Source organism: Hyperolius riggenbachi, chromosome 3 (genome assembly GCF_040937935.1).
Source record: "Hyperolius riggenbachi isolate aHypRig1 chromosome 3, aHypRig1.pri, whole genome shotgun sequence".
Lineage (NCBI taxonomy): Eukaryota > Metazoa > Chordata > Amphibia > Anura > Hyperoliidae > Hyperolius > Hyperolius riggenbachi.
In genome coordinates this window covers 262263212-262290177 of record NC_090648.1, presented here as the reverse complement: position 1 = coordinate 262290177, position 26966 = coordinate 262263212, and the positions used below count along the sequence as shown (strand labels likewise).

Below are 26966 nucleotides of genomic sequence, written 5' to 3'. Positions count from 1 at the left end.
ACCTGGGGCTTCTTCCAGCCCCCTTCAGGCCAATTAGTCCCTCGCTGTCCACCTCCACCACCTGGATCTTCTGCTAGGAGTCCCAGTAATTAGGCCAGTCAGCGCAGTCCGGCCACGTGCCGCTCGTACAGCCAGGATCATTCTGCACCTGCGCAATAGCGCTGCGCAGGTGTAGTACCCTCCCGGCGGCACGGTGTGTGCATGCGCACTACGCCAGACTGGCTCAAGTACCTGGATTCATAGCAGAAGATCCAGGTGGCGGAGGAGGACAGCGAGGGACTGATTAGCCTGAAGGGGGCTGGAGGAAGCTCCAGGTATGTATAAAACTTTAATTTCATCTGTCTCAGGTTTTACTTTGTTACATAGTAGTACTATACTCTACATATGCACTCTCCACAGAGCTGCAGGGAATCCACTGAGAATGTTGTGCACATTGAACACAGAGGTGTTGTCTATCACCCATAAACCTGGTTCAGATTGTGAATGAAGAATGCGTAATAGAGGAAGAATCTCCTTATTCCCCTGCAGAGTACCTGCACATCATTCTTACATGTACCCACAGTTACATTGCCTAGGGCCCTAATAGATGTTCTTTGTTCCAGTCTGTACCTTTTACAAGTACTCTTACCAAGGACTAGTTTTAGCCTATGACTAAAGGGAATAAATATGGCAGTCTCCATATCCTTCTCATTTCAGTTGTCGTTTTTTTTTTTTTTTTTTTTTTTTTAAATTCCTAAGCGTTGGCAAGATACGAATTTCATGTTACATACTTTCAATCAACAAGATTGTAATATGCAAATTAGAGGAGTCGGTGGAATCCTAAACTTCGGAGTCTATGGATTTTTGTACCGACTCCACAGCCCTGGTTATAACTACAACTGACCTTAAAGGGATATGGAGGCTGCCATATGTATTTCCTTTTAAACCATACCAGTTGCCTGGTATCTTGCTGATCTTGTTTTTTTTGTTGTTTTTTCTTGTTTGTTTTTTTGGTGTGTGTGTTCAATACCACTTTAAATCTTCCTTCCTAAAATGTTCTGTTTGGTGTAATATTTGCACACTGTATTTCTATACATAAACTTTTTTTTTTTTTTTTTTTTTTTTTTTAATACTGCAGCCCTCATCTTATAATAATAGTTTTTCTATTATGTTTTAACTATGTGACTATTGCATGTAGCTTTCAGGACTCTTGATTTTCCACTATTTCAACTATATTTCTTATTAGTTATCGTTCTGAAATTAGGCTGCTCAGTAAAAGAAATACGCTGCAATCACCCACCAAGCAGAAAAAGTTAATTTAGTGACCGAATGCAGGGCTGTAGAGTTGGAGCAATTTTGGGTACTTGGAGTTGGTGCATTCATGAACTAAGGAGTCGGGAGTCTGAGTCTGATGATTTTTGTACAAAATCTACAGCCCTGTTAAGTATTAAACTAAGGAGTTGGAGTCTCTGAGTCGGAGCCATTTTGGGTACTTGGAGTTGGTGGTTTCATAAACGTAGTCAAGTTGGAGTCGTGTTTTTTTTTGTTTTTTTTTTTGTCCAAAAGTCATGTGGACAAACCACAAAAGTTTTGGGATAGTGTTCTGTGGACTGATGAAACAAAATTAGAACTGTTTGGGCCCATGGATCAACGCTATGTTTGGAGGAGGGAGAACAAGGCATATTAAGAAAAGAACACCTTGCCTACTGTGAAGCATGGCAGGGGGTCAATCATGCTTTGGGGCTGTTTTGCTTCTGCAGGTACAGGGAAGCTTCAGCGTGTGCAAGGTGCCATGAATTCTCTTCAGTACCAGGAGATATTAGATGAAAATGTGATGCAGTCCATCACAAACCTGAGGCTTGGGAGACGTTGGACCTTTCAACAGGACAATGATCCCAAGCATACCTCCAAGTCCACTAGAGCATGGTTGCAGATTTAAGGCTGGAACATTTTGGAGTGGCCACCGCAGTCACCAGACTTAAATCCGATTGTGAACCTCTGGTGTGACTTAAAGAAGTTACAGCGCGCAAGCCTAAGAATGTGACTGAACTGGAGGCTTTTGCCCATGAAAAATGGGTTAAGATACCCGAAGATTGCTGCAAGACACTTGTGTCCAGCTATGCTTCACGTTTAAAAGCTGTTATAACTGGAAAAGGATGTTGTACTAAGAATGAATGTCACTTGGGGATTGAATAAAACTGATAATGATGTGAGCACAGAAAAGACATTTGTGGTTATTTCATTATAAATGTTATATTTGACTTACAAGTGCCTCTTTGATTTAAATGTAAACAAGTTGACTGAAATGATCAAAATCTATGTCAAACTGGCCAAAACGCTCAATTTCAGTGGGGGTTGAATAATTTTGAACACAATTGTAGGAGTGTATTGAACGGTTTGTACTGATGCATTGCTCTCGCAAAGAGTTTCTAATTAAAATCAGAGGTTTTTGTAGGGGTTAAAGGACACCCTAGGTGAAAATAAACTAATAAACAATTGTATCTATCCTTCTCCTAAAAAGACTTTAAGATATTCCAGTTTTTTTATGTTTTTATATTTAAATCTACTTTTTAGGTTTTTACGGTTTTATTGTTTTTGCTCAATTACACATTCATTGACGTATGCCAGAGCTAAAATCTATTGACCATTTTTATCTTTCCAGCTCTCAGAAGCCATTTTCTGCTAGGAAAATGTTTTATAGCTAGAGATGGTATGACTGAGGCGGTAGGCGGAGCTGTACAGAGGGTGGTACAGAGTGATTGGTGGTGCTGTGTGCTGCTCTGGACTGGACTCGCCCCTCGCTGCCCGGCTCATTAACGATCATAAATATTCACTGCTAGTCCTAGCTTCTGCCACGCCTCCCCCTTCCAACAACATGGGGGGGGCGCAGTGATGCATGATTATATTTTCATCTCCTGGCTCCAGGAACTGCCGGGAGGGAAAGAGGCAGAGCCAGCGCGTTAACAGCAGCTGCTGAAAGTGACGAGAGTTAGCCAGGAAGAAAGGCAGCGCTGTAAGGTTAGACTATTAGGAGGGGCTCCGAACTCTTTCCTGTCCTGGCACCTCTGAGCCCCCGCTTCTGTGCTCCATACACAATGTCTCCCTCTCTGCACACTTGGTTATAGAAGCAGTGATGGTTTTCTGTCCTCTCCCTACACTTCCTTAATGCTGCAGCGCTGGTGTTCTGTCTTGATGCTGCGGGTGACGGTCTGAAGGTAATAGATCACCCACTCCTACCCCTCATTGCCCTTCTCACATTCCTCAGCCTTCTCTCACTGTTATTTATGATACTCTGCACTTTAACTATTACCCTGCTGGAAGCTCTGTGGCCAGATTAACAAGTTCTCTTGTACACAGTCTGCCTCAATTGTCATCAAAATGTTCTTTATTTATAGCAGGATCTTATACTGGGGCAACTATACTGGAGGCGCTTACCTGGCTAAACTATACTGGGGGCATTGTGAATGTAGTGCTAAAGCTCAATTTGAAGAAAATCGTGAAGAAAATCGAAATCGCAATTTGAGAAAAAAATCGCAATTTAAATGTTTTCCTAAAATCGTGCAGCCCTATGCATAATTCTTCAATTGACTTAACAGCTATCAACTGGCAACCATTTACACCATTCTGTATGTTTGTCTTTAAGGCTGAATAAAGCTCCTTTTAAAGTGGTCGAAGGAAAGGTCTGTGGAGAAAAAATGGCAGATCTCTACCTCACTGGGGATTATTCTTCTCCAGCACAGTTCTATGTCAGCATTGCAGTACTTGCATTTCTTTATTGCATGGGTGCCCTTGTCTTGTATCTTGGATATAGGCATCTCTATCAAGGCTCCCCAAAACTGCCACTAATTGTAAGTATTGAACCATTTTATTTTGTTTGCTACACTGTGAAGTTTGTTGATATCCTCATTCTGTATTGCAGAAGACTAGTCAGGAATGGGCTTGCTATTTTGCTGACTCCTGCACAAGTATTCTAAATTTTTATAAATACTGGTAGTTCAATTTTGAAATTACTTTGTCATTTGTGTACACCAGCCTAAGAAATGGATGTTCTGTCTACAATTCCCTTTTTCGTTTTTAAAGAGGAGCTGTCAGCCATACTATCTCAGAAAAAAACCCACATCTAAAAGTAGATAAATACTTGCTCTACTTATATATGTATTGAACTGTCCACGTTTTGATTTTATTGATTTGTCTACAGTACAAAAAGAAAAAATCCTTATGTAATTTCCTTCCTTGCTCTTCTCTGCCTGATTGTGTATGCATTGCTTGCCGTCCACTATAGAAACTGCATTGTCTCAGCATGAGAAACATTGGCCAATCAGAGAGGAGCAGAGGTGTGGGAGGGGAAAACAGGCGGGAAAGTGGCTTCAGCCAATTAGGCTGCATTAGTTAAGTCTGAGGGGAAAGTAGAGAAGCAAAAAAGGACACCCAGCATGACCTGCAACTTCCTTTGTGCGGCAGTGTACCAAATAAGAGTCGGGTAAACTGGGGAATGATCATTTTATCAACAAGGAAAGTAATAGTGATTTTAATGTTTGTATTGCCTGGTTAGCATCCTCATTACTTGTTTACCAGATAAAAATAAAGAATTGACTTTTTTATTGTATTCCCCACCGTTACACTTAAGACTACTTAACCATTTTTAGACTGGATGGCTCTGGGTGCTTACCAGAGCTGTCCGTGCCCTTTTGATTGCTGTGTTTGGCTCACAGCAATGATTGGGCCAGGAGCCAATGAAATCTGCTCCTGACTGATATGTGGAAGCTGTGCTGTCAGCATGACAGCAGAGTGAATGGGTATAACCAGGCATGTGCACACAAGTTGTTAGGAGTGGCTAAGCACTTGCATCCGTGATTTAAATGAGGCTTAATTGCCTTAGGTGTGCAGCTGGATCTGAATTGGTGTGCATCTGAATTGCTTAATTGCCTTAGGTGTGCAGCTGGATCTGAATGGGATCTGAATGTGCAACTTGCACACATCCTATTGGACGCAAAGCAAGCCTCACTACATGCACTTCCTCCTTCAAGCTGGAAGGAAGAGTGCGCATGGTGAGATTTACAACCCGTCACTACAGTTCTCCTCCTTTAAAGCGGATCTGAGATGACCTTTTACTCATTGCATAATTGTGTTCCTTTCCTATAGTTTATAGGGCATTCCTCAAGCCAAATACTTTTGTTTTTGTTTTAATACTCTAATTCCCTATAAACTAAATAAGCCCCACCCACAGTTTTTAGAGAGCCTTGGCAGTAGCAAGGGCTCATGAGAACTCAGTCTGGGCAGGAGGAGGGGGAGGTATTAGTAGCCAGAAATTTCAGAGGCAGAGGAGAGGAGGGGGATAAGGTGTTTTTTTTCAGTCTGAGTGCTGATGGTGCAGATAAGCCTGCCTCTGTGTAATGTTTACAAACATGGCTGCTGTCATTGTATCACAGGAAGAAATAATCATATTCTATTAAAGCAGTATGCAGCCAGATTTGCTGTGTAAACTATCTAAACTTTAGATAAGATATATAGACAAGTTACTTGTTATAGTTAGGTTTTTCACCTCGGATCCGCTTTATGGGCCGTAAGAGGTTAAATTAAGGGTTTTGTTTTTGTAATTGTGATAACACTTTTACGCTAGTCTAGCTCCACCGCACTATGTCACTATCGCTATTAGTTTTATGCTATTTTGCTAACTGTATATGTTGGAGCACAAGAGCACATTTTCCATAATCCAGTTATATTTATTGGTGATGCCCAGCTGACAGCACTGAATCCCAGTTTTATACTTGTGTGGTGGAAAGCTTCTGGCTAGGACAGAAGCTTCCCAGATCCTCCACAAAGCCACCGCTGCAGACAAGGACCATCCTTCTCCTCCCCCTTTTTTTTTTTTTTTTTTTTTTTCTTCTGGGGGTGTAAAACACTCCTATCCATGTATGAGTGCATCCACACTGGGCCTTTTGGCACTGTCTGTATGCCCAGTAGAATAAAGCCACTTGTACATGCCCAATACGAATATACTTGTACATGGATGGGGGCATGGCTACAAGCCCTTGTCGAGTATTTTCACAGGGACCCTGCGCTGGAATGGTAGACACCAGATTTGGACTATTTGTGTTTGAGATGGTTAAAACTTCTCTAATTATTTGAAGTGATGTTAAAGCAAAACTGAGACGAAAAACTTAAGATATATAGACAAGTTACTTGTTATAGTTATCTAAAGTTTAGATAGTTTGCACAGCAAATCTAGCAGCAAACAGCTTCAATAGTTTATGATTTATTCCTGCAATGCAATGAGGGCAGCCATGTTCTGTTTGTCACAGGCTGAGGGCTGGAGATGCTATCAGCTTGCCTGTGTGTAATGTGACAAATTCAGTCCCCTCTCCTCCTCCCCTCTGCCTCTGAAATCTCTAGCTAGTAACCTCCTCCTCCTGCCTAGACTGAGCTCCCATAAGCCCTTGCTACCGTGCCAAAGCACTCTAAAAAGCTGTGGGTGAGGCTTGTTTAGTGTATAGGGAATTAGAGTATTAAAACAAAACAAAAAAAGTATTTGGCTTCAGGAATGCCCTATAAACCTATATGAAAGGAACACAATTATGCAATAAGTAAAATTTTTATCTCTGATCCACTTTAAGAGTGCTGTAGACCTGACCTTATCCTTTTAATTAAAGGATACCCGAAGTGACATGATAGACATGTGTATGTACAGTGCCTAGCACACAAATAACTATGCTGTTCTCTTTTTGTTTTAGTTTTTTTTTTCTTTTTTTTTTTTTTTTTCTTTCTCTGCCTGAAAGAGTTAAATATCAGGTATGTAAGTGGCTGACTCAGTCATGACTCAGACAGGAAGTGATTACAGCGTGACCCTCACTGATAAGACATTCCCCTTTTTACCTCTCTTGCTCTCAGAAGCCATTTTCTGCTAGGAAAGTGTTTTATAGTTGGAATTTCTTATCAGTGAGGGTCACACTGTAGTCACTTCCTGTCTGAGGCAGGACTGAGTCAGCCACTTACATACCTGATATTTAACTCTTTCAGGCAGAGAAACAAAAAAATAAACCCAGCATAGTTATGTGTATGCTAGGCACTGTACATACACATGTCTATCTCATGTCACTTCGGGTATCCTTTAAACAAGGAAATTCCCCTACTGCAAAGCAACAATTCCATTCTTATTTTTATATTCAATTGGCATAGTAATGAAATTCACCATATGCTGAACTCCTGCATTGGTATTATTATTATTATTATTATTATTATTATTATTATTATTATTATTATTATTCAGAATGAGATTATACAGATTTCCTTCGCTTGAAAAGTTTTTTTTATATTAAGGAGTGCTGAGGGTCTAGTACATTGCATTTCAAATTCAAAATAAAATTACAAATATAAACAGTTCCCACAAAAATTTGGGATGGCGTGAAAAATATCAGATAATCGGTACTTAGAGACCATACATGTTTAGATTGCCATCTACCGCCCCTTCCTTGCCAAGTCAGATAAACTGACATTTCCTGTCCAGCCTAATCATACTTTTGGATTTAGATTTTTGTCATCAATCGGTTTGCACTTTGTATGCTGTAATTTATATCTTGACTTTTTTTCTTTCTTTGTTTACAAACTGATTACCGGGTCCAGTATGCTTCAAGTGCAGTGTTCTCCCCAGGCTCTTTTAGCTGGGTGCTTCACCCGGCTAGTTTCGATGACCACCCGCCTGTCATCGGCTCACCTCCTCCTATACTATAAGCAGAGTTGCTCACAGAAGCACCGGCCCTGCATTCTCTCATCTTGCCCCACCCGGCTACTATTTCATGCCACCCGGCTGGAAAACCTTTCTGGGGAGAACACTGAAGTGTCCTGTCATATGGATTGACAACTATGCTCCATATTAGCTAGCCATATATGATTTGGTAAACATTCTGATCCTGCAAGAAATGACTCGCTCTCCAATTGGAAATTAAGATAATAGTCATTGAGACTGCGTTTCCATGTCTGTCTGAACTGCTTGTGAGTTCAGTTGACTGCCATCCAGCTGCAATTTAAATTGCTTCTTATGTGGCATTGCAACTTCATGGGGGACCCCCTGCCCACAAGCGTTGTTAAAACAGCGCAGGAGATTTTGGCGCAGCTGGCCCCACCATGGGCTGTAATAGGAATTAAGGCTATAGTGGTGCACAGTGAGTAATGCTACATACAAACTTGAGATAAGTCTTTGGAAAAGGCAAGATCACAGACCAATTTTACCCCATTCCATGTAGTATGAGAGCCATACTCTACACAGTCTATTCTATGGAGCTGCACACCCCATCAGATAAAATCTTTGCAAGATGCTGCACACAAAGATGCCTGTACACATTCAAATGATCATTATCTGCAAAAGATCTCTTCCTGCAAAAGATCCATTCCTGCAAAATGCATTCATAGTCTGAGATCTGCAGATCCTCATACACACTTTGTTTAACAGACTTCATCTGCATATCTGGCAATCATCTGCAGATCTGAAAATCCATCCTGGTGGATCTGATCTGCAGATGATTGTCTGTTAAACAAGGTGTGTATGATGATCTGCAGATATCGTAGACTATGAATGCATTTTGCAGGAATGGCTCTTTTGCAGGAACAGATCTTTTGCAGATAATCTTTTGAATGTGTGCAGCATCTTGCAAAGATTTTATCTGATGGGGAGTGCAGCTCCATAGAATAGACTGTGTAGAGTATGCACTCTCATACTACATGGAAGGGGGTAAAATTGGTCTGTGATCTTGCCTTTTCCAAAGACTTTTATCTCAAGTGTGTATGTAGCATAACTTCGGCGCCGTCAGAAGACAGAGCTTATGTTACTTTTAAAACTCTGTAATTTGGCCACCAGCAGTAGCTGGCAGCCGAATTACATCATTCCCCACCATTCACGTCGACCTGGAGGGGGAATGGTAATCACCCTGCCAGAACTTGTGCCGGAGCAGGGTAAGCCGTATATCGGCTATATCCTGCGTCCCAAGTCTCCCAGCGGCTATTTCATAGGTACACCCATGCCAAGCATTAGCAAGCACCTGGCTGATGGACGGAAGCAGCTGACAGGCATTGAATCCACCACCCCCCCAGATGCTAGTGGTCTAAATGTAGCGGGTACCTTTGTTTAGATTTCAGGAGAAATTTTATAAAGAGTTGATGAAAACTGCTTTGTTCTACTGAAAATAGTGCAATGCTGTACAGCGTTCAATGCCCCTATTGCTTGCCCACTTACCTCAGCTTGATGGGTTTTTTTTTTTTTTTGGTTGTTTTTTTTTTTTTTTTGTCCAATCACCCTTTCAATCTACTGCTCCAAACTGTTTGGAGGTTGATCGATTGAGCATGTTGAGGGCAATAGGTCTATTTCATTAAAATGATTGAAGTGGCCAAGAAACTCAAACTAGTGTATGGCCAGTCTTGCATGCTTGCATGGTGGCAAGTGTTTAAAAGATTTTTCCCATGTGCTCCTATTTTATTATGCTTAAACTAATTGTTGATGTTCTCCTTGTTGCTGCGTGGATCATAGAAAATGACTATTAGTGGTAAGTGAGTTAATTATGATGATTTATTCATTGGAAAATAGAATAAATGTTTTCAATTGAAATCATTTGTGCGGGGTTTAATTATGATTTTTTTTTTCCATTATTGATTTATAAAGCACCAACATATTTCGTGGTGGTGATTGATTTCATTTTTTTTTTTTTTTTTTTATTGTATGCACACCAGAGCATTGGAAAAACACTTGACACCCACCACCCCCAGCTTTTGGGAGAGAAAAAGTGCATCTTATGGAGCGAAAATACAGTACTTTGTATCTGTCAACCGACTGGAATGCAGTCTTGCGGTTATATTACGCTAATACTGTGTAACTTATTTCCCAGTACGTCAGCTCAGACAGCACCTCTCATGAGACTTGTCTCCCTCAAACACACGGACAGGAAACTGCAAAAGATCTAAATTTGCATAATAGGCGGCCCCAGTATATAAGGCATTAGTCATCAATTACCTTCAGTTCTAGTTTCCTGTCCGGACGTGTAAGGAGGGAGAGGTCTCCAGGGAGCCATCTAGTCAGGCGGCTGGGGCTCTGTTGCGGAGGTTTTCCTGGGCAGTCCGCTTCAGGTGGAGCGGTATGGAGCCTGGCAGCACTTAGGAGGCTTCTCCTAGGAAGGCGGCGTTTTTATGCGTGCAGGGGCACGCAACAGGAGTTTCCGACGCGGAAACCGGAAGTGGTCACGACGCTGGCGTCCCACGTGACCCGGAAGTGCAGCAAGCGGCAGGGGCCACGGCGGTGAGCTGCTTCAGCTGGGGATTATGCAAATTCTCCAGGAGCAGGTATTTACCCACTCGAATCCTGATCTCAGATGTGTTGTAAGCTGGGATCATGGAGGACGCTGCAGGACCCTCTCCAGCATTATCTGTGGAGTCTGGCTCCGAATCCTCTCTGGCAAGTGGTTATGTGCACACTGCTTAGCTGGCATTATTTATGTGTTATATCATGGGGATTCTTGGCTAATTTAGATTTGTTTGTTTGTGTTTTTAGCCCAAAAAATCTGATAAATCGGGTGCGCACTCCAGTCAGGACAAGCGCACAGACACCAAGATTGAGAAGAGATGTGCTATCTGCAATAATCGCATCTCTTCTGGTTCTTCTAAGAAATTATGCCAATACTGCACTGATAAGATTGTAAAGAATGAGTCTCCTGCTGTGTTTAAAGACTTAGAGACACTGAAGCGGAAAAAAAAAATATATAATGAATTGGTTGTGTACTATGAATAATTACTAGAAGATTAGCAGCAAAGAAAATATTCTCATACTTTTATTTTCAGGTATATAGTGTTTTTTCTAACATTGCATTATCCTATAATATGTGCAGATTACACAACACTCAGCATTCAAAATGAGTCTTTCAGAGCAGTCTGTGAAGTAATGACATCTCCTCTAGCAGAGGAAAAGTAAACAGTTCAATTACAGTTGAGATAATAAAAGTCAGATAACAGCCCTCTCCACGACCAAGTTAGTCGGAGAGCTTAATAGCTTTTTTGCATAGAGAGAACTGGAGTTTCTCAACTCTTCCTGTACTGGAAACAATTACACTGATGTATCTGATCTTAATGTTTTTTTTCTTAGCTGTACTACACATACAAATCATAATATCATCATTTTTTTTTTCGCTTCAGTGTCTCTTTAATGGGCTGGATGAGAGCAGAAATGTCTACTGCTATTAAGGAGATAAAGGATTCTGCTATGAGCACTGCTTCTACCTCTAATACTGCTGCTATGCCTATTGTGTTGCCTGCTGTTGATCTTATTGCAAACATTTCTGAGGTGGTTGTTACAGAACCTCCTGCTGCTGCTATGTCTCCAGCTGGTTCAGGGGCCGCCCTGCCTATTCCTCTGGGAACTAAGAGAAAGAGGCCGGGAGAAGATTTGGGTGAATCTGAATTATCAGAGGGAGAGATTTCTGCATTTGAGGAAATTTCTGAGGAGGAGGCAGTGATTAAAGAGAATAGACCACATAGATTTGCCTTTTCTCTTGAGCTTATGAAAGACTTTATTGCTGCAATGCATAAGACAATGGGTATAAAGACTGAGCAGAAATCCTTGACAGCCCTTGATCAGATGTATGAAAGTTTGACGGATCCCCAATCTCAATTTATCCCTGTCCATTCCTCTCTGAAGTCTGTGATTAAGAGAGAATGGGATAATCCTGAGAAAAGAGCCTTTTGGCCTAGATCTATGTCTAGTCACTATCCTTTTAATCCTGATGACCAGGCCTTTTGGGGACCTCCGCCTAAGCTAGATCCGTCATTATCGAGGGTTTCAAGGAAGACTGACTTGTTGTTTGAAGATTTTGGCAATCTTAGGGATCCCATTGACAAAAAGATGGACAATATCCTTCGTAGAGCATGGGAATCCTCATCAACATTTAAGCCGGCAGTGGCATCCACCGCAGTAGGTAGATCTTTGAAAACATGGCTCTTGGACGTACAATCCAAGATTGCCACTGGTGTGCCCAGAGAGGAGATACTTAATGACTTCCCAAATCTGTTTAATGCTACGGACTATCTCACTGATGCTGCTGATGACACTGTGAAATTAACTGCAAGGACAACTGCCTTAGTAAACTCCGCTAGACGGGGGGTTTGGGTAAAGACTTGGGGGGGGGGGGGGGGGGGTAATAATTCCTCTAAATCAAGACTTTGTGGCATTCTATGTGAAGGGGGTCTTTTGTTTGGGTCAAAACTGGATGAGACCTTAGATAGAACCGCTGACACTAAGAAAAACTTCCCCACTAAGAGAAGGTCTTTTCAATACAAACGGTCCTTTCGCGGGCCCCCAAAGTCAGAGGTTAATGAGCGTCCCACCACCTCCAGAAAGAGATGGGCCCCTTACAGAAACCAGAGAGGGAAGCCCAATCCCCCCTCAACTAGCAAGACTAATAAACAATGACATCAGGCTTCCAGTGGGAGGGAGGTTAGCCCACTTTTTCGAAAAATGGCATCAGTACTTCACAAATCCGTGGCTTCTGCACATAGTCCTGGAGGGATACAAGATAGAGTTCGAAATGTTACCTCCCCAAAAGTTCTTTCTCACACCTCTGCTGTTAGGACATACAAAACAACTGGCTCTTCAGAGCGAAGTAAAATCCTTACTTCACAAAAGGGTAATCCGGGAGGTCCCCTCATGCCAAAGGGGTCTGGGGTTTTACTCTCCAGCATTTCTTGTTCCAAAGTCACAAGGAGGCTTTCGCTTCATTTCTCAACCTAAAAGGTCTAAACAAGTCAGTAAAGTACAGGAAGTTGAGAATGAACAACATCATCTCTGTGATTCATCTTTTACAGAAGGACAGTTTCCTTGCATCTCTAGACCTGAATGATGCGTACCTGCATATTCCCATTCATCTCTCCTCTCAGCAATTCCTCAGATTTGCAGTCCAGTTGGACGGAAAGGTTAGACATTTTCAGTTTAATGCTCTTCCTTTCGGGCTATCCTCTGCGCCCTGGTTGTTTACTAAAGTCATGTCGGAGGTCTTAGCAGTACTAAGACTGAAGTCTGTTAATATTATTGCTTATTTGGATGACTTATTGCTTTGGGGTCCCTCTGAGAGGTTACTGTATTCCCATTTGGAATGAAAGAATTTTTCTGACTGATAAGATTTCTTCTATTCTAAATGCTGTTCTTTCTTTTCAGAAATCAAGATCAATCTCACTGAGAAGGGCCATGGCCACATTGGGATACTTAACAGCCTCATTCCCGGCAGTTCAGTGGGGCCAGTTCCACTCAAGGGAGTTACAAGTATGGATTCTAAAGAGCTGGAACAGGAGGTCAAGTTCCCTAGACAGAGCGGTGATGATTCCGCACAGTGTCAAGGTATCCTTGATGTGGTGGCAGAACAAGAAGCATCTATCCGTGGGTCGTCTCTGGTATTATCTATCTCAGACGACAATAACAACGGATGCCAGTGCGTGGGGATGGGGAGCCCACATGGACCTTCGACCAGCTCAGGGTCAATGGTCAGACCAGATGAAATCAAGCTCCTCCAACAGCAGGGAACTCGAAGCAGTATGGCAGGCCTTACAGTTTTTCAGCAGCCAGATCCAGGGCCATCATGTTCTAATAAGATCAGACAACAGCAGTGTGGTGGCTTATGTGAACCGTCAAGGAGGAACAAGGAGTCACCTTCTGTGGTGCCAATCGGGTCGTATTCTCAGATGGGCAGAAGCAAATCTGGAATCATTGAGGGCAGTCCACTTGAGAGGGAGCTCAAATCATCTGGCAGACTTGTTGAGTCGGAAAGCTTTGGATCAAAACGAATGGTCAGTCCTCAGATTCTTCAGGAAGTTACAGCTCATTGGGGATGTCCGGAGATAGACTTATTCGCAAGAAAGGAGAATGCCAGGTGTTGAATGTTCTGTTCGCTCCATCCGAAAGACAATCCTTGGGCAGTGGACGCCTTCTCCGTGAATTGGGTCTCCCATTTGATGTATGCGTTTCCTTCAATACCTCTGTTATCCAGAGTTTTGAACAAGATTGTACAGGACCAGGCACGAGTTATTCTGATTGCGCCATTCTGGCCAAAGAGACCCTGGTTCACGTTACTTCAAGCCTTGAGGATATCAGAACCAATCAGTCTTCCTCCTCATCCGGAGCTTCTGTTTCAGGGGCCATTCTTTCACCAAAATCCAGAGCTTCTGCATCTTACGGCATGGAACCTGAATGGGGATTGTTGAAGGCAAGAGGTTTCTCAGATGAGTTGGCTGGCACCCTAATCCAGAGTAGGAAGAAAGTGACCCTTCAAATCTATCAAAAAACCTGGAAGATATTTAATAACTGGTGTGTTGAGAGATCAATGGTCAACAATTCCCTGACTTCAGTCCTGGAATTTTTACAATCTGGGTTCCAGAAGGGGCTAAGTACTAGCACCCTAAAAGTCCAAACATCTGCTCTAAGCGTATTTCTGGAAAGAAGATTAGCTCAGGAGGAGTTGGTTATACGTTTCTTTGAGGCATTAAAGAGAATTAAGCCTGTGGTGAGAACAAGGATACCTCCTTGGGACTTGAATGTTGAATTGCAAGGTTTATGTAAACCCCCATTTGAGCCTTTAGAACAGGCATCTGAAAAGTTTTTATCCATAAAGACAGCATTCCTCTTAGCAATCACAACCGCAAGAAGATTGGGAGAGTTGCAGGCCCTATCCATTAAAGAACCGTATTGTGTGGTCTCAGAGGATAGGCTAACCCTACGATTGGACATTGCATTTCTGCCTAAGGTAGTATCTAAATTTCACAGATCGCAAGAGTTGTTCATTCCTTCCTTTTGTGATAATCCAGCGAATGAGAAAGGACGCTTCATTGTTTAGATGTTCGGAGATGCTTGCTTCATTACCTGGAAAGGACTAAATCCTGGAGGAAGACCGAGGCAATGTTTGTAATCTTTTCAGGGAAATCCAGAGGAAGTAAAGCTTCCAAACCGACACTTGCAAGATGGATCAAACAAGCGATTACTGAAGCTTACTAAATACAGGGCAGACAGCTGTCCTTCCCAGTAAAAGCACATTCCACGAGAGCTGTATCAACTTCATGGGCAGAGAGGGCAGGAGCCTCGATAGAACAGATATGCAGGGCAGCAACCTGGTCCAGCCAGAACACGTTCGTGAAGCACTATAGACTTAATGTTTTGGCTAATTCTGACCTATCCTTTGGCAGAAAAGTTCTGCAGGCTGTAGTCCCTCCCTGAAATTATATATCGTGTATATCGTCTCATGAGGGGTGCTGTCTGAGCTGACGTACTGGGAAAGACCAAATTACTTACGGTAACGTCTTTTCCAGTAGTCGCGAAGACAGCACCCCTACAACCCACCCTGGGTAAAAAAAAAAAAACCACATTTGGATTAAAGATTATATGAGCATTATTACTGTGTCCGTGTCTTTTGTATAGAACTGAAGGTAATTGATGACTAATGCCTTATATACTGGGGCCGCCTATTATGCAAATTTAGATCTTTCGCAGTTTTCTGTCCGTGTGTTGGAGGGAGACAAGTCTCATGAGGGGTGCTGTCTTCGCGACTACTGGAAAAGACGTTACCGTAAGTAATTTGTTGTTTTTTTTTTTTATTTACTGTGAGCTTTAGCCATTTTTAAGAATCATCTGTAATCTACACTCCAATTTTGCAGAATTGTACTTATTGCTATAATCCCAGAAATTTTTTTTATTTTTTTTTAAAAGCACCAAAATCATTCATCTGTTGACTACTTTGCAATGACCGCATAAAATGGAGAATATTTACACCTTTTACTCCTGTGTTTCAGGACTTCATAATCACCGCAGTTTTTGCCTTTATGTGGCTTGTGAGTTCTTCTGCATGGGCTAAAGGATTGACTGATGTTAAATATGCAACTGACCCATCCATTATTGCACAAAACCACTGCCCGAACCCTTACACTTGCCAGCCGGGGACTGAATCAAGAATGGGCAGTCTGAACATTTCTGTGGTATGTACATTTTCCAATTTTCACTAAAATCGTTACTATTGCATATTTAAATTTATGAGAGGGAATGAATGTCATGATTATAGGGTACTCTGATAGCTCATGCTGACCCAGAACAACTAAGATATGAGTTTAACCACTTAAAGTCAAGTAGACTTATTAAAACTTCCTGCTGGAGCCTATTAACAGCTCCAGGACGTTTTTATAAGTTAAGCAGCGCTGCTATATTTCCAAATAATATATTGTCACCATACTTTGTACTAGGGACATAATTTAAAATCTGCTAATAACCAGGACAAATAGGCAGATAAAATGCATGGGTTTTATGTACGGTAGCGGTGTTTATGTTAAGGCTGCTTTCACAGTGGGACGTTACAGGCGCACGTTAGAGCAGCCTGTAACGCAGCCCAACTCACAGTAATGAAAAATCAATGTGCTGTTCACAGTGCCGACGTTGCGTTACAGTGTAACGCTGCACGTTCAATGAAAGTGCAGCATGCTCTGCGTTATACGTGGTTTTAGCCACGTTAGACTGTTTGCACATGCTCAGTAATGTTGGAGGCGGAGAGAGTCAGTCCGCTATTGTGCCTAGCCACATGGCTAATTAATATTCACTGCACTCCGTGTTTACTTCCTGGAGCGGCCGCTTTGTGCTACAATTGGCTGGCGGGACCACGTGATGCGGAGTGTTCCGATCACTTGGTCTCCAGTCTTTTGCCGCGTGCGCAGTTTTCGTCCGATATTATGCGTCAAAGTACGCATCAAGATACTCATAACGCGGCTCTATAGAACGTCCAACTTCAAAGCTCGCATGCGTTGCGTTAGGGGCAGGTTATGTGACCTTAACGTCACATCTAACGCAACGTCTTAGTGGGAAAGAGCCCTAAAACTATAGGGGATGAAATTGCAGAAATAGTGTTTTTGTTTTTTCCTTTTTTTGCCTTAAAGAGACTCTAACAAAATTTTCAGCCTTAGTTCTTCTATCCTATAAGTTCCTTTGCCTGTTCTAATGTGGTCTGTCTAACTGCAGCCTTTCCTAATTGCACAGTGGCTGTGTTATCTTAGTTATATGATCTAATCTGTTTTCTTCTGTTGGCTCTGTCGGGCTAAAGGTCCGTACACACGCCGGACTGCAGGCAACGACGGGTCTGTCGTCACCTCCCGCTGGGCGGGTTTTCAGCAGACAGTCCGGCGTGTGTACAGTCTGTCGGCGGACTGATACGGCTGTTTCTGAGCGATCCGCCGGGCGGATCGCTCAGAAACAGCCGTATCAGTCTGCAGACAGACTACACACGCCGGACTGTCTGCTGAAAACCCGCCCAGCGGGAGGTGACGACAGACCCGTCGTTGCCTGCAGTCCGGCGTGTGTACGGACCTTAAGGCTGGAATGTGTGGAATGTGCAGGGCTGCTTGTGATTGTATAGAAGCAATACACACCCTCTGTAGGCCCCCTGCAGGCTCTGTATGACTCACACACTCTGCTTATGTGAGCCTATCACAAGCTGGTTAGTTTGTTTGTAAGCACTGCCTAAAACTGTTAATTACAAGCCAGAATTGCAGCACAGAGGGGCCCAGGAGAACATAATGAATAGAATGGTATGCTTTTTGCTGTAAAAATGTTAGAGTACAGATTCTCTTTAAATGCATAGAAAATTATTACTGAAAACCAATATCAACCCCAAAAAGCCTAATTGGTAGTGAAAAAAACAAGATATAAATCATGTCATTGTGATTAAGCTATTGGCAAATGAAAGGGATGCGCTCTGAAAGGTGAAAATCTCTCTTGTCCGTTAGGGTAAAAACCCCTTTGGTGTGAAATGGTTAAAGTTAATGTTAAGCTGGGAGGAAAAAAATGCTCACCTATGGAGAGGGAAGGCTCTGGCTCCTATAGAGCCTTCCTGCTCCTCTCCTGGTCCCCTCATTCAAATACTGTCACCCCATAAGCAGTATTGAACTGATTTGGTCGAATACTACTCTCTGCCGCAGTGGGAGGTTTTGGGAGCCTGAATACCCCAAAGATGGGTAGCTCCATACTCTGAAAGCGCTCACTCATGCCCAGTACAAGGCCGTCCACCTTTGAGAGCACTTGGGCTCCCGAAGCCTCCCCAGTGGGAGATTCAGACCAGGGTGACATTGCGGCAATAAAGGGACCATGAGCATCGGGGAGGCTCTATAGGGCCCCGAGCCATACCTCTTCATAGGGGGGGGAGGAGGGGGTGCTGGAGGTTCAGCTTAACGCTAGCTTTAAATAGACCAAAAGCCATCTTAGTAAGAAAGATCTACTGTATATAAATGTGCATTCTGAAAACAAACAAAAGGTAATGTATTAGCAATAAACTTCTAAGCAGAGAAGATCTCCCATGATGTATTCCTATTGAATATGTAAATCTCTTTATTCCCCTAAAAGCCAGACACGCATCCCAGAATGCGTATGGCCTATATATCTTAGGGCTGATTCACACTACAAGGGCTTTTTAAATGCTAGAGGTTTTAAAAGCTCTTGCTAATGCAATGCTATGGGGGATTTTTACAAAATCGCATCGCTCCAGTGAGAACACACACTTAGGATAACATTAGCAGGAGCTTTTAAAATCCGAGTGCTCAGAAAAGCACTTGTAGTGTGAACGAGCCCTCACATAGCCATACAAATCCAACATGCATACAGCTGTTTCTGAGTTTTTGCTCATCACTGCAAGGCATGGATTAATATGGATCTGAGGTAGTTGGACCAGCGCTTTTGTGTGCCTGGCTTTTATGGCATAAAGAGATAATCTGCATATGCAACAGTTATGCATTATGGGAGATCCTTCTTGCTCATGTAAAGCTGAGTTGATTGCAAATGCCGTTTTTTCTTCTAAAAAAAAAAAAAAAAAAAAAAAATTATATTACGTAATGTTCAAAAATAAATATTTTGATCAACTGAATTGGCCTTCCACTCCACATCCCAGAAATTCACACTGAAAGGCAATGATGCAAAGTTTAGCAGAGACTGCAGTCCTGCATACAAACAGTAAGGATGATCAATGAGATGCCAAGACTACTGAATCAATGCAAATCATATTCAAATTTATGTAGCTAGTAATTAGACTATGTGCAGCAGAGTTAGGATAGTCTGACATCAAGATGGCTACTTGTCTAATGCTGGGGATACACGGTACGTTTTCCCCCTTATCAATCAAGCCGCTGATGGCTCGATTGATTTCCGACAGGTCCAAAGACCCCGCTCGATCCCTGCTCGCTCGATCCCCGCGGGTGGACAATAGCGGGGAGTCGAGCGGAAGATAAGGAATCACCCGCGGGGACGAGTGGGAATCGATCCGGGCGCGGCGGGAGTCGATCCGGTGGATTAGCCGCCTGGTCGTACCGTGTACCCCCCCCCAGCATAAAAGAAGCTGCCATTGTCTTAGAAGCTGCAGGCTTTTTCAAGTCGGCCACCAAATTCATAATGAACCGATGTTATTATTCTGGAGAACCAGAATGCAACAAGTCAGGCAATGGCAGGTTCAAGACTATTATGGAAGCTAGACATGAGCTCTGATTTTTCAGTGTAGTGATGATGAAAATATTCCCCATGTTTTGGAGCCTTATCCTGGAAGCAAAAGTGGGGATTAGCAAATTCTAGCAGCTTATCCATTTAACCAGCAGCTCCATGACCCAAACTCCTGTCTTTGAGACCGTGTGTGTGTGTGTGTGTGTGTGTGTGTGTGTGTGTGTGTGTGTGTGTGTGTGTGTGTGTGTCATGAAAAGCCGGGAGGGGTGCGAGGGGGAATGCAGGGCTGGTACAACTCTACCTACAGCATAAGATGAGGAGGCGAGCTGATGACAGCCAGGTGCTCACCAAAATTAGTTAGATGACGCACCCGTCTAAAAGAGCCTGGATAGAACACCAAATATGGGTGTTAGTTGCATTTCATACTGGGGTGACTATTGCATTTAATATGTGGGGTTAATTTCACGTTTCATACAGCGGTGTTTGTTGCATTTCATAAAGGGGGTAATTTTTGCATTTCATATGATTAGCTGCTGGGGTCAAGGGGTATTGCAGATAGTAAACAGAGTCAGTATCATACTAAATTATCTGCAATACCCCTCGACCCCAGCAGCAAATAACATCCATATGAAATTACATGCATGTGAACTCTGCAAGAATCACCCCCCACACTGTCCTTTCAAGCCACTTGCACATACCTTTAACACTGGATCTATGTTCCATTTTTGCAGCGGCAACTTTTCATAGACTTTGCCGAACTAATACAGCCAGGGCCGGATTTGTAATTTTTACTGCCCTAGGCAAACTGTTCTCAACTGATGTCTGGCAGATTAAATTACTGAGATTGAATCTGCCAGTTGCTAAAATCAAGTAATGTATGGGCACTTACATCTAACAGACACAGGCAGCCAGTAAAGCGGGGCATAGAAGAGGCTTTCAGTTATGGCGGGTGACAGACAGTTAACCAGCCCTGCCCCTTACAACCCGTCCAGCCAATCACTGTTCAAGCAGGAGGTCACACAGGCAGAGGAGCACTCCTGCAGTGTATAGCGAGAGCTGAGCGCTGATTTATAGCAGGCAATGGAACGATCCTGCCCGCGGAAGGTTTATGTCACCAGCTTTAGCTAGCTAGGTAGGCAGGCGGGATCTCAAAACAGCTGGGCGGCCCGCCCACTTAAATAGTCCTGGGGAGAGTTGTATCCTTAATTGTGGTATGATAAAATATGCTATATCTCTTAATGTGCATGTTGTGTGATGTAGGAACTTTGGTTTTGAAATCTTGTAGTGCCATTTTTGTTATTTGATACTCTCTATACGTTTATTCTGAACCAATAGCCCTGTTGTACACATATATATCATACTTGACCATTTGCAATGTGTATCTCATGACCAATTTGATCAATAATACTTTGTTTAACAAACAAAAAAAAATAGTCCTGAGGAGAAGTATGTGTGTATGTGTGTATGTGTGTATGTATATGTATCTCTCTCTATATATACACACACACACACACACACACACACACACACACACACACACACACACACACACACACACACACACACACACACACACACACACACACACACACACACACACACACACACACACACACACACACACACACACACACACACACACACACACACACACACACACACACACTTATTTATTTTTATTTTTTTTCCACTTAACTACTTGCCGACTGCTCCACGCCAATTGGCGTGAGCTGTGCGGCAGCCCCAGGACTGCTCCAAGCCGATTGGCGTGAACCGCCGTCTATGGGTCTAGCAGGAGATTGCACGCGCAGATGGTGGTTTCGCCATCTAATTACTTTGTACCACGCTGCGATCTGCAGCAGCGCTGTACTGGGGACAGCCGTGTGACACGGCTGGCCCACAGGAGAGTGATCGGCTTTCATAGGCTGAAGCCTATGACCGCTGATCGCGTGATTGGCTGGGAGGGAGGGATAAGAATGGGGATAAAAAATGGTAACATTTATTTAAAAATGTGGAGGTGATCAGACCCCACCAATAGAGAGCTCTGTTGGTGGGGGGGAAAAAGAGGGGGTAATCGCTTGTGTGCTGTGCGGCCCTGCAGCTTTGCCTTAAATCTGCAGTGGCCCAATTAACTAAAATTGGCCTGGTCACTAGGGGGGTTTAACACCGCGGTCCTCAAGTGGTTAAGCAGCAGCTGGTACTATGCCATTCTCTTTTACCAAATACAATAATCTGGGTCACAGTCTTTGACTATCGTGCCACTATTAAAACTGGAATCTAGGGATTCTTCCATAATATTTGTGCATGTGAATTTCTTTGATAATCTCTTAATCAGCAGTTACTTTTGCCTTTCTTTTGTGCTGGCAGACTGTAAATTCTTCATTTTGTTTTCATTTTAAGGCTTTTGGATTTCTGAACTTGATCTTGTGGGCAGGTAATGCGTGGTTTGTCTACAAGGAAACTAGTCTTCATACTCAGTCGCAGCCTCCAAATCCTGAACAAGGCCCACCATCTTAATCTAAGTAACCAAGACACTCTAAGCAAGAAAACATCCATGTACAGGACTTGTTACCCATAATTCGGTGTCCTTAAATATGTTAAATATTCCCTGACATGTCAGTAAATTCATGGTTATGATGCGTTATCTTTTTGACATTTCCATTTTGTTTTTGTACAATAATAGCCATATGAAAGGGTTGAGCAGTTTGTATGGTGATGCTCAAGAAAGAGTTGGGTGTTTAGCTACCAGAACGTGACTAGTCAGCAGCTATGTTGTCTCGGCCAACACTACGGAAACATGGCTTCAAAGGAAACCTAGCCCATATGTGAAGAAGTTGTTAAGCTTAAAACTTGCAATTGTAATGTAAATAGCTCCTTTCCTATTTTGGATTTGTTAAACTTTCCTATGAAGTACTGTAGTAGTAACAAGTTGCCAAACTGCTGTAACATTACTTTGGAGTAATACAGAATAAAATTAACTTACAGTGAGTAAGTATATAGCAGTATATCTGTTTAATATGCACAGCCATTTTTTTTTCTTAATATTCTGCACATTTTGGGAATTTTTTGTCATATTTTACTATTCAAAGCTTGGTAAGCGTTATTTCTGTTCTTTACTTTCATTTAAACATTGTGATGCTTGTTTGGAAAAGATGGTGTAGGCTTAATGATATTTAAGATCTTATGAACAATCTAGCATCATCCATCTTCTTTGTCTATTTCATTAAGGTAAAGCAATGTTCACGCTGTTGTTTGGGTTATTGGTCTTTGTTGTTCTGAATCCTGTATTGTTATATGTTCCTACCTGCACCATATTAAAATGCTTTGTGTACATGTGCTTTGATTCGTTACTGTTTTCTTACATATGTTGAAATTAAGAGGTAAACCCGATATTTCCTACACTTAATTGTGATTTATTTATATTGTATTTAGAAAGCGGCAACATATTAAGCAGCACTAGACATTTAGTTAAGGTTACAGATAATATTTAGGGGTGACATACAGCAATAAGACAATGCAGGAATACATGCAAACCAGATCACGCAGCACAGTAGGAGTACAAGGTAATACTTAGTCAGTCACTGGATGGGAGCAAATCGAGTCCACTACGATCCATGGGATGGGTGTATGGTAATGGAGGTGCGTGAACAGGTAGGAGACATGAGGAGGACCCTGCCTGAAGGCTTACAATCTAGAGGGAGAAGAAGAGACCTGAGGCTAGATTCACAGTGGGACGTTGCGTTTTGATGCCACGTTAAAGTCGCACCGCATGCTTACAACGCAACGCGCCCAAAAAGTGGCAACGCAGCGTTACCGTTGCATACAGCAGATACAGTAAAAAATACAGGCAATGAAAAGTATGCTTCCAAGTCATTACTGAGCATGTGCAAACAGTCCAACGCAGCTAATAACGTGTAAAACGCACTGCATGCAGTACTTTTACTTAACGTGCAGCGTTGGTCACCAACGCAACGTGTGCACTGTGAACAGGGCATTGATTTTTCATTGCAGTGAATTATTATGCGTTAAATGCTGTTTTAACGTGCCACTTTAACGTCCCACTGTGAACTTAGCCTGAAAGGTAGGGGACCAGAGTTCACCTGCCGGATTAGAGCACTGGGAGTGGGAGGGGGGGGGGGAGTAGGCCAGAGTGAAAAGGTGAGGTTTGAGGGCCTTCTTGAAGATGTTAGTGAGGGAAACCCTAATGGGGGAGGTAGAGAGTTCCATTGTGTTGGAGCAGCTCTTGAAGTACTGGAGAAGTGCATGGGATTGGGTGATGCAGGAGGCAGTCAGGCAAACTTCATGGGAAGATCGGAGTGAGCGGCTAGGTGTGTACCTCTGAGTGAGATTGGAAATGTAGGTTGGGCAGGTTTTGTGGACTGATTTGTAGGCCAGGCACAGTATCTTGAATCTGATTCTGGACTGGATAGGAAGCCAGTGGAGGGAATCGCAGAGGGGAGCCGCAGTAGTGGAGCGATGGGAGGATTGGATAATTCTGGCTGCCGCATTCATGACGGGCTGCAGCGGGCAATTCGGGTCATGGGGAGACCAGACTTTAGCAGGGGAAGTACAGTGGCCTGCTTGAAGTCTGAGGGGAAGGTGCCTGTGGATAGGGAGAGGTTAAGCAGGGCAGTGAAGACGGGGGCCAAATCCAGGAAGTGAGGACGCAAGTCAGAAAGGACTGGGTCAAGGGGGGAGGTAGTGGTATGGGAAGTCTGCAGTAGGTGGTTGACTTCCTCAATGGTAGTAAGGAGGTGAATAGAGGAGGAGCTGGATGGGAGGGGGTAGGAGGTGAGGTTTGGAGGCTGGATATTTTCTGACAAATGGAGACAATTTTGTTGAAGTGGGTGGCTAAATCTGTGGCAGAGAGGGAGGAAATGGAGGGTAAGGGAGTGGATTTAAGCAGGGAGTTGAAAGTGGCAGAGACACTGGGGGTTGGAAGCTGGTGCTCCTTTGAGCTTGGTGAAGTATTCCTGCTTTGCATCCAACAGCAAGGGCAGTGTGGAAATGCAGCAGGTTACCCTTGCACTGTAGGAAATCCTGGTTAAGTTGAGTTTTCCTCCATTTCCGTTCAGTGGCTCGTGTTACCCTCTGGAGGTTGCAAGTATGGGCGGTTTTCTCTTACAGACCTAAAGAGTTTGGAGTCGGATGATTTTTGTACCAACTCTACAGCTCTGCGTCCACGTGTGTACTGACGCCTGACTGATACATATCATGTGGTGTGACATCCTCCTTATCTCCTTTCATCTTCTGCCAATAAAGGTTGTGCATTACTAAATGCATCATATGTGAATAATTCCTCTGACATACAGTGCTGCCCATAATTATTCATACCCCTTGCAAATTTTGACTTAAAGTTAATTTTATTCAACCAGCAAGAATTTTTTGACCAGAAATGACATGGGCGTCTCTCAAACTATAATATTCCAAAGGAAAGGTTCTTGCACCAATGGTTGTCAATAGATGTGCAGGGATCCACTCCGGAGTCAGGAGCAATCAGCAAGTATCCACCACGATCCGCACCATCAATATAAATCTTTATTTAAAATGTTAAAACATAATAAAAAGTATGGGTCGTCCTCAGATGACGCACAGGCGTTTCGGACTCACTCAGTCCTTTCTCAAATCATATCAGACCCACACTACTTATCTACACCTAAAATCATGTTTATATAGCGTAAAGGAGGACCACATAGAGAACTATTTCATTATACAACATGCATATGTATGAGAGCATGTGTCCAATCAGGGCATCACCAAGGGGCGACCATAGCCAATCAGAATGCAGCACAGCGGAAGAGCGGTGAGAGTAAGAACAAAAAACAGTAACACATAGTACCTTAAGGACCCTCATCTTGTCACATCCCCATAGATAAACCATAGGGAAAAAGACCTCCATTCATCGTGTCCGCATAGCGTACCAGCGCCACAGAGTGCAAACTTCAGACCCCCACCTGTTAGTTCTTATGCGGACGCTGTAGGCCGGACGTTTATTGGCGGAGACTCCTGAGCTACGTGACGGAGGTTGTGGGTTATGCCCACTGAGATTCCGCCGTGGCCCTCTGCTTCCGTCTCTATACGGATACGCTGATTGGCTAGTATGACGGCAGTCCGTGTGCGGACGCTGTCGGCTAGACACTGATTGGATGAGGGTGGCTGATCCATATGAGCGGTGGGGGTCTGAAGTTTGCACTCTGTGGCGCTGGTACGCTATGCGGACACGATGAATGGAGGTCTTTTTCCCTATGGTTTATCTATGGGGATGTGACAAGATGAGGGTCCTTAAGGTATTATGTGTTACTGTTTTTTTGTGCTTACTCTCACCGCTCTTCCGCTGTGCTGCATTCTGATTGGCTATGGTCGCCCCTTGGTGATGCCCTGATTGGACACATGCTCTCATACATATGCATGTTGTATAATGAAATAGTTCTCTATGTGGTCCTCCTTTACTCTATATAAACATGATTTTAGGTGTAGATAGGTAGTGTGGGTCTGACATGATTTGAGAAAGGACTGAGTGAGTCCGAAACGCCTGTGCGTCATCTGAGGACGACCCATACTTTTTATTATGTTTTAACATTTTGAATAAAGATTTATATTGATGGTGCGGATCGTGGTGGATACTCTCAAACTATAATAAGACTATGTACAAGAGGAATTATTGTGGAAAGAAACCTTTCTCAGCTTCTATTTACATTGGAGCAAAAAGTGCTATGTCCAAAATTATTCATACCCTTCTTAATATTAAATAGAAAAGCCTTTATTAGCTATTACAGCAATCAAACGCTTCCTATAATTGCAGATCAGCTTTTTGCATGCCTACATGGGTATTTTTGCCCATTTATGTCTAGCAATGAGATCCACATCTTTCAGGTTGGAGGGACTTCTTGCCATCACTCTGATCTTTTGCTCCCTCCACAGATTCTCAATTGGATTCAAGTCAGGACTCTGGCGGGGCCACTCCGAAATGTGAAAAAAAAATTGTTTTTATTTAAATTTGAGCAAAAAGTGTCCAATCCAAAATTATTCATACCCTTAACAAACTGTCAGCCTGTGGTAAAATCCAAACTTCTATATCATTCCAAATAGTCCAAGCAGTTCTAAAGCATCCTAATTCCCCTGATTTAATTGGGAACAGCTGATTTAATCAATTCAACTGGTGAAACTGCAGCTCTCTGCAGTTGGTTTGTGGACGGTCAGGGCTAAGACAAAGGAACTCATTGAGGACCTGCGGCTGCACATTGTGCTTGCTCACAAGTCGAGGGCTACAAGGCCATTTCTAAATGTGTTCCAGTGGCTACAGTGCAAAGTATTTTTAAAAAATACATGATGAGCTGCACTGTGGAAAATCTCAAAGGATGTGGTTGAAAGCCAAAAGTGACACCTGTGCTGGCCAGGAGGATATTGAGAGTTGGGAAAAATAATCCAAGCATCACCACCACGGCCATCATGGTGAATCTGGGCTCTGTTGGTGGCAATGTCTCAATGCAGACTATCCAACGGACACTGCATACTG

The 26966-nt window shown here is 43.0% G+C and overlaps 1 protein-coding gene across 1 annotated transcript in view; it reads left to right on the top strand.

The window, feature by feature from the left end:
* Positions 1-22781, top strand: part of SYPL1 (synaptophysin like 1) — a 50907-nt gene extending 28126 nt beyond the window's left edge. Inside the window, exons 3-5 of the mRNA XM_068276273.1 lie at positions 3623-3827; positions 15781-15963; positions 21851-22781. Coding sequence (XP_068132374.1) covers positions 3623-3827; positions 15781-15963; positions 21851-21967 — 505 coding nt within the window. The 3' untranslated portion in view covers positions 21968-22781. The remainder of the gene's footprint in view (positions 1-3622; positions 3828-15780; positions 15964-21850) is intronic.
* The last annotated feature ends 4185 nt before the right edge of the window (positions 22782-26966 follow it).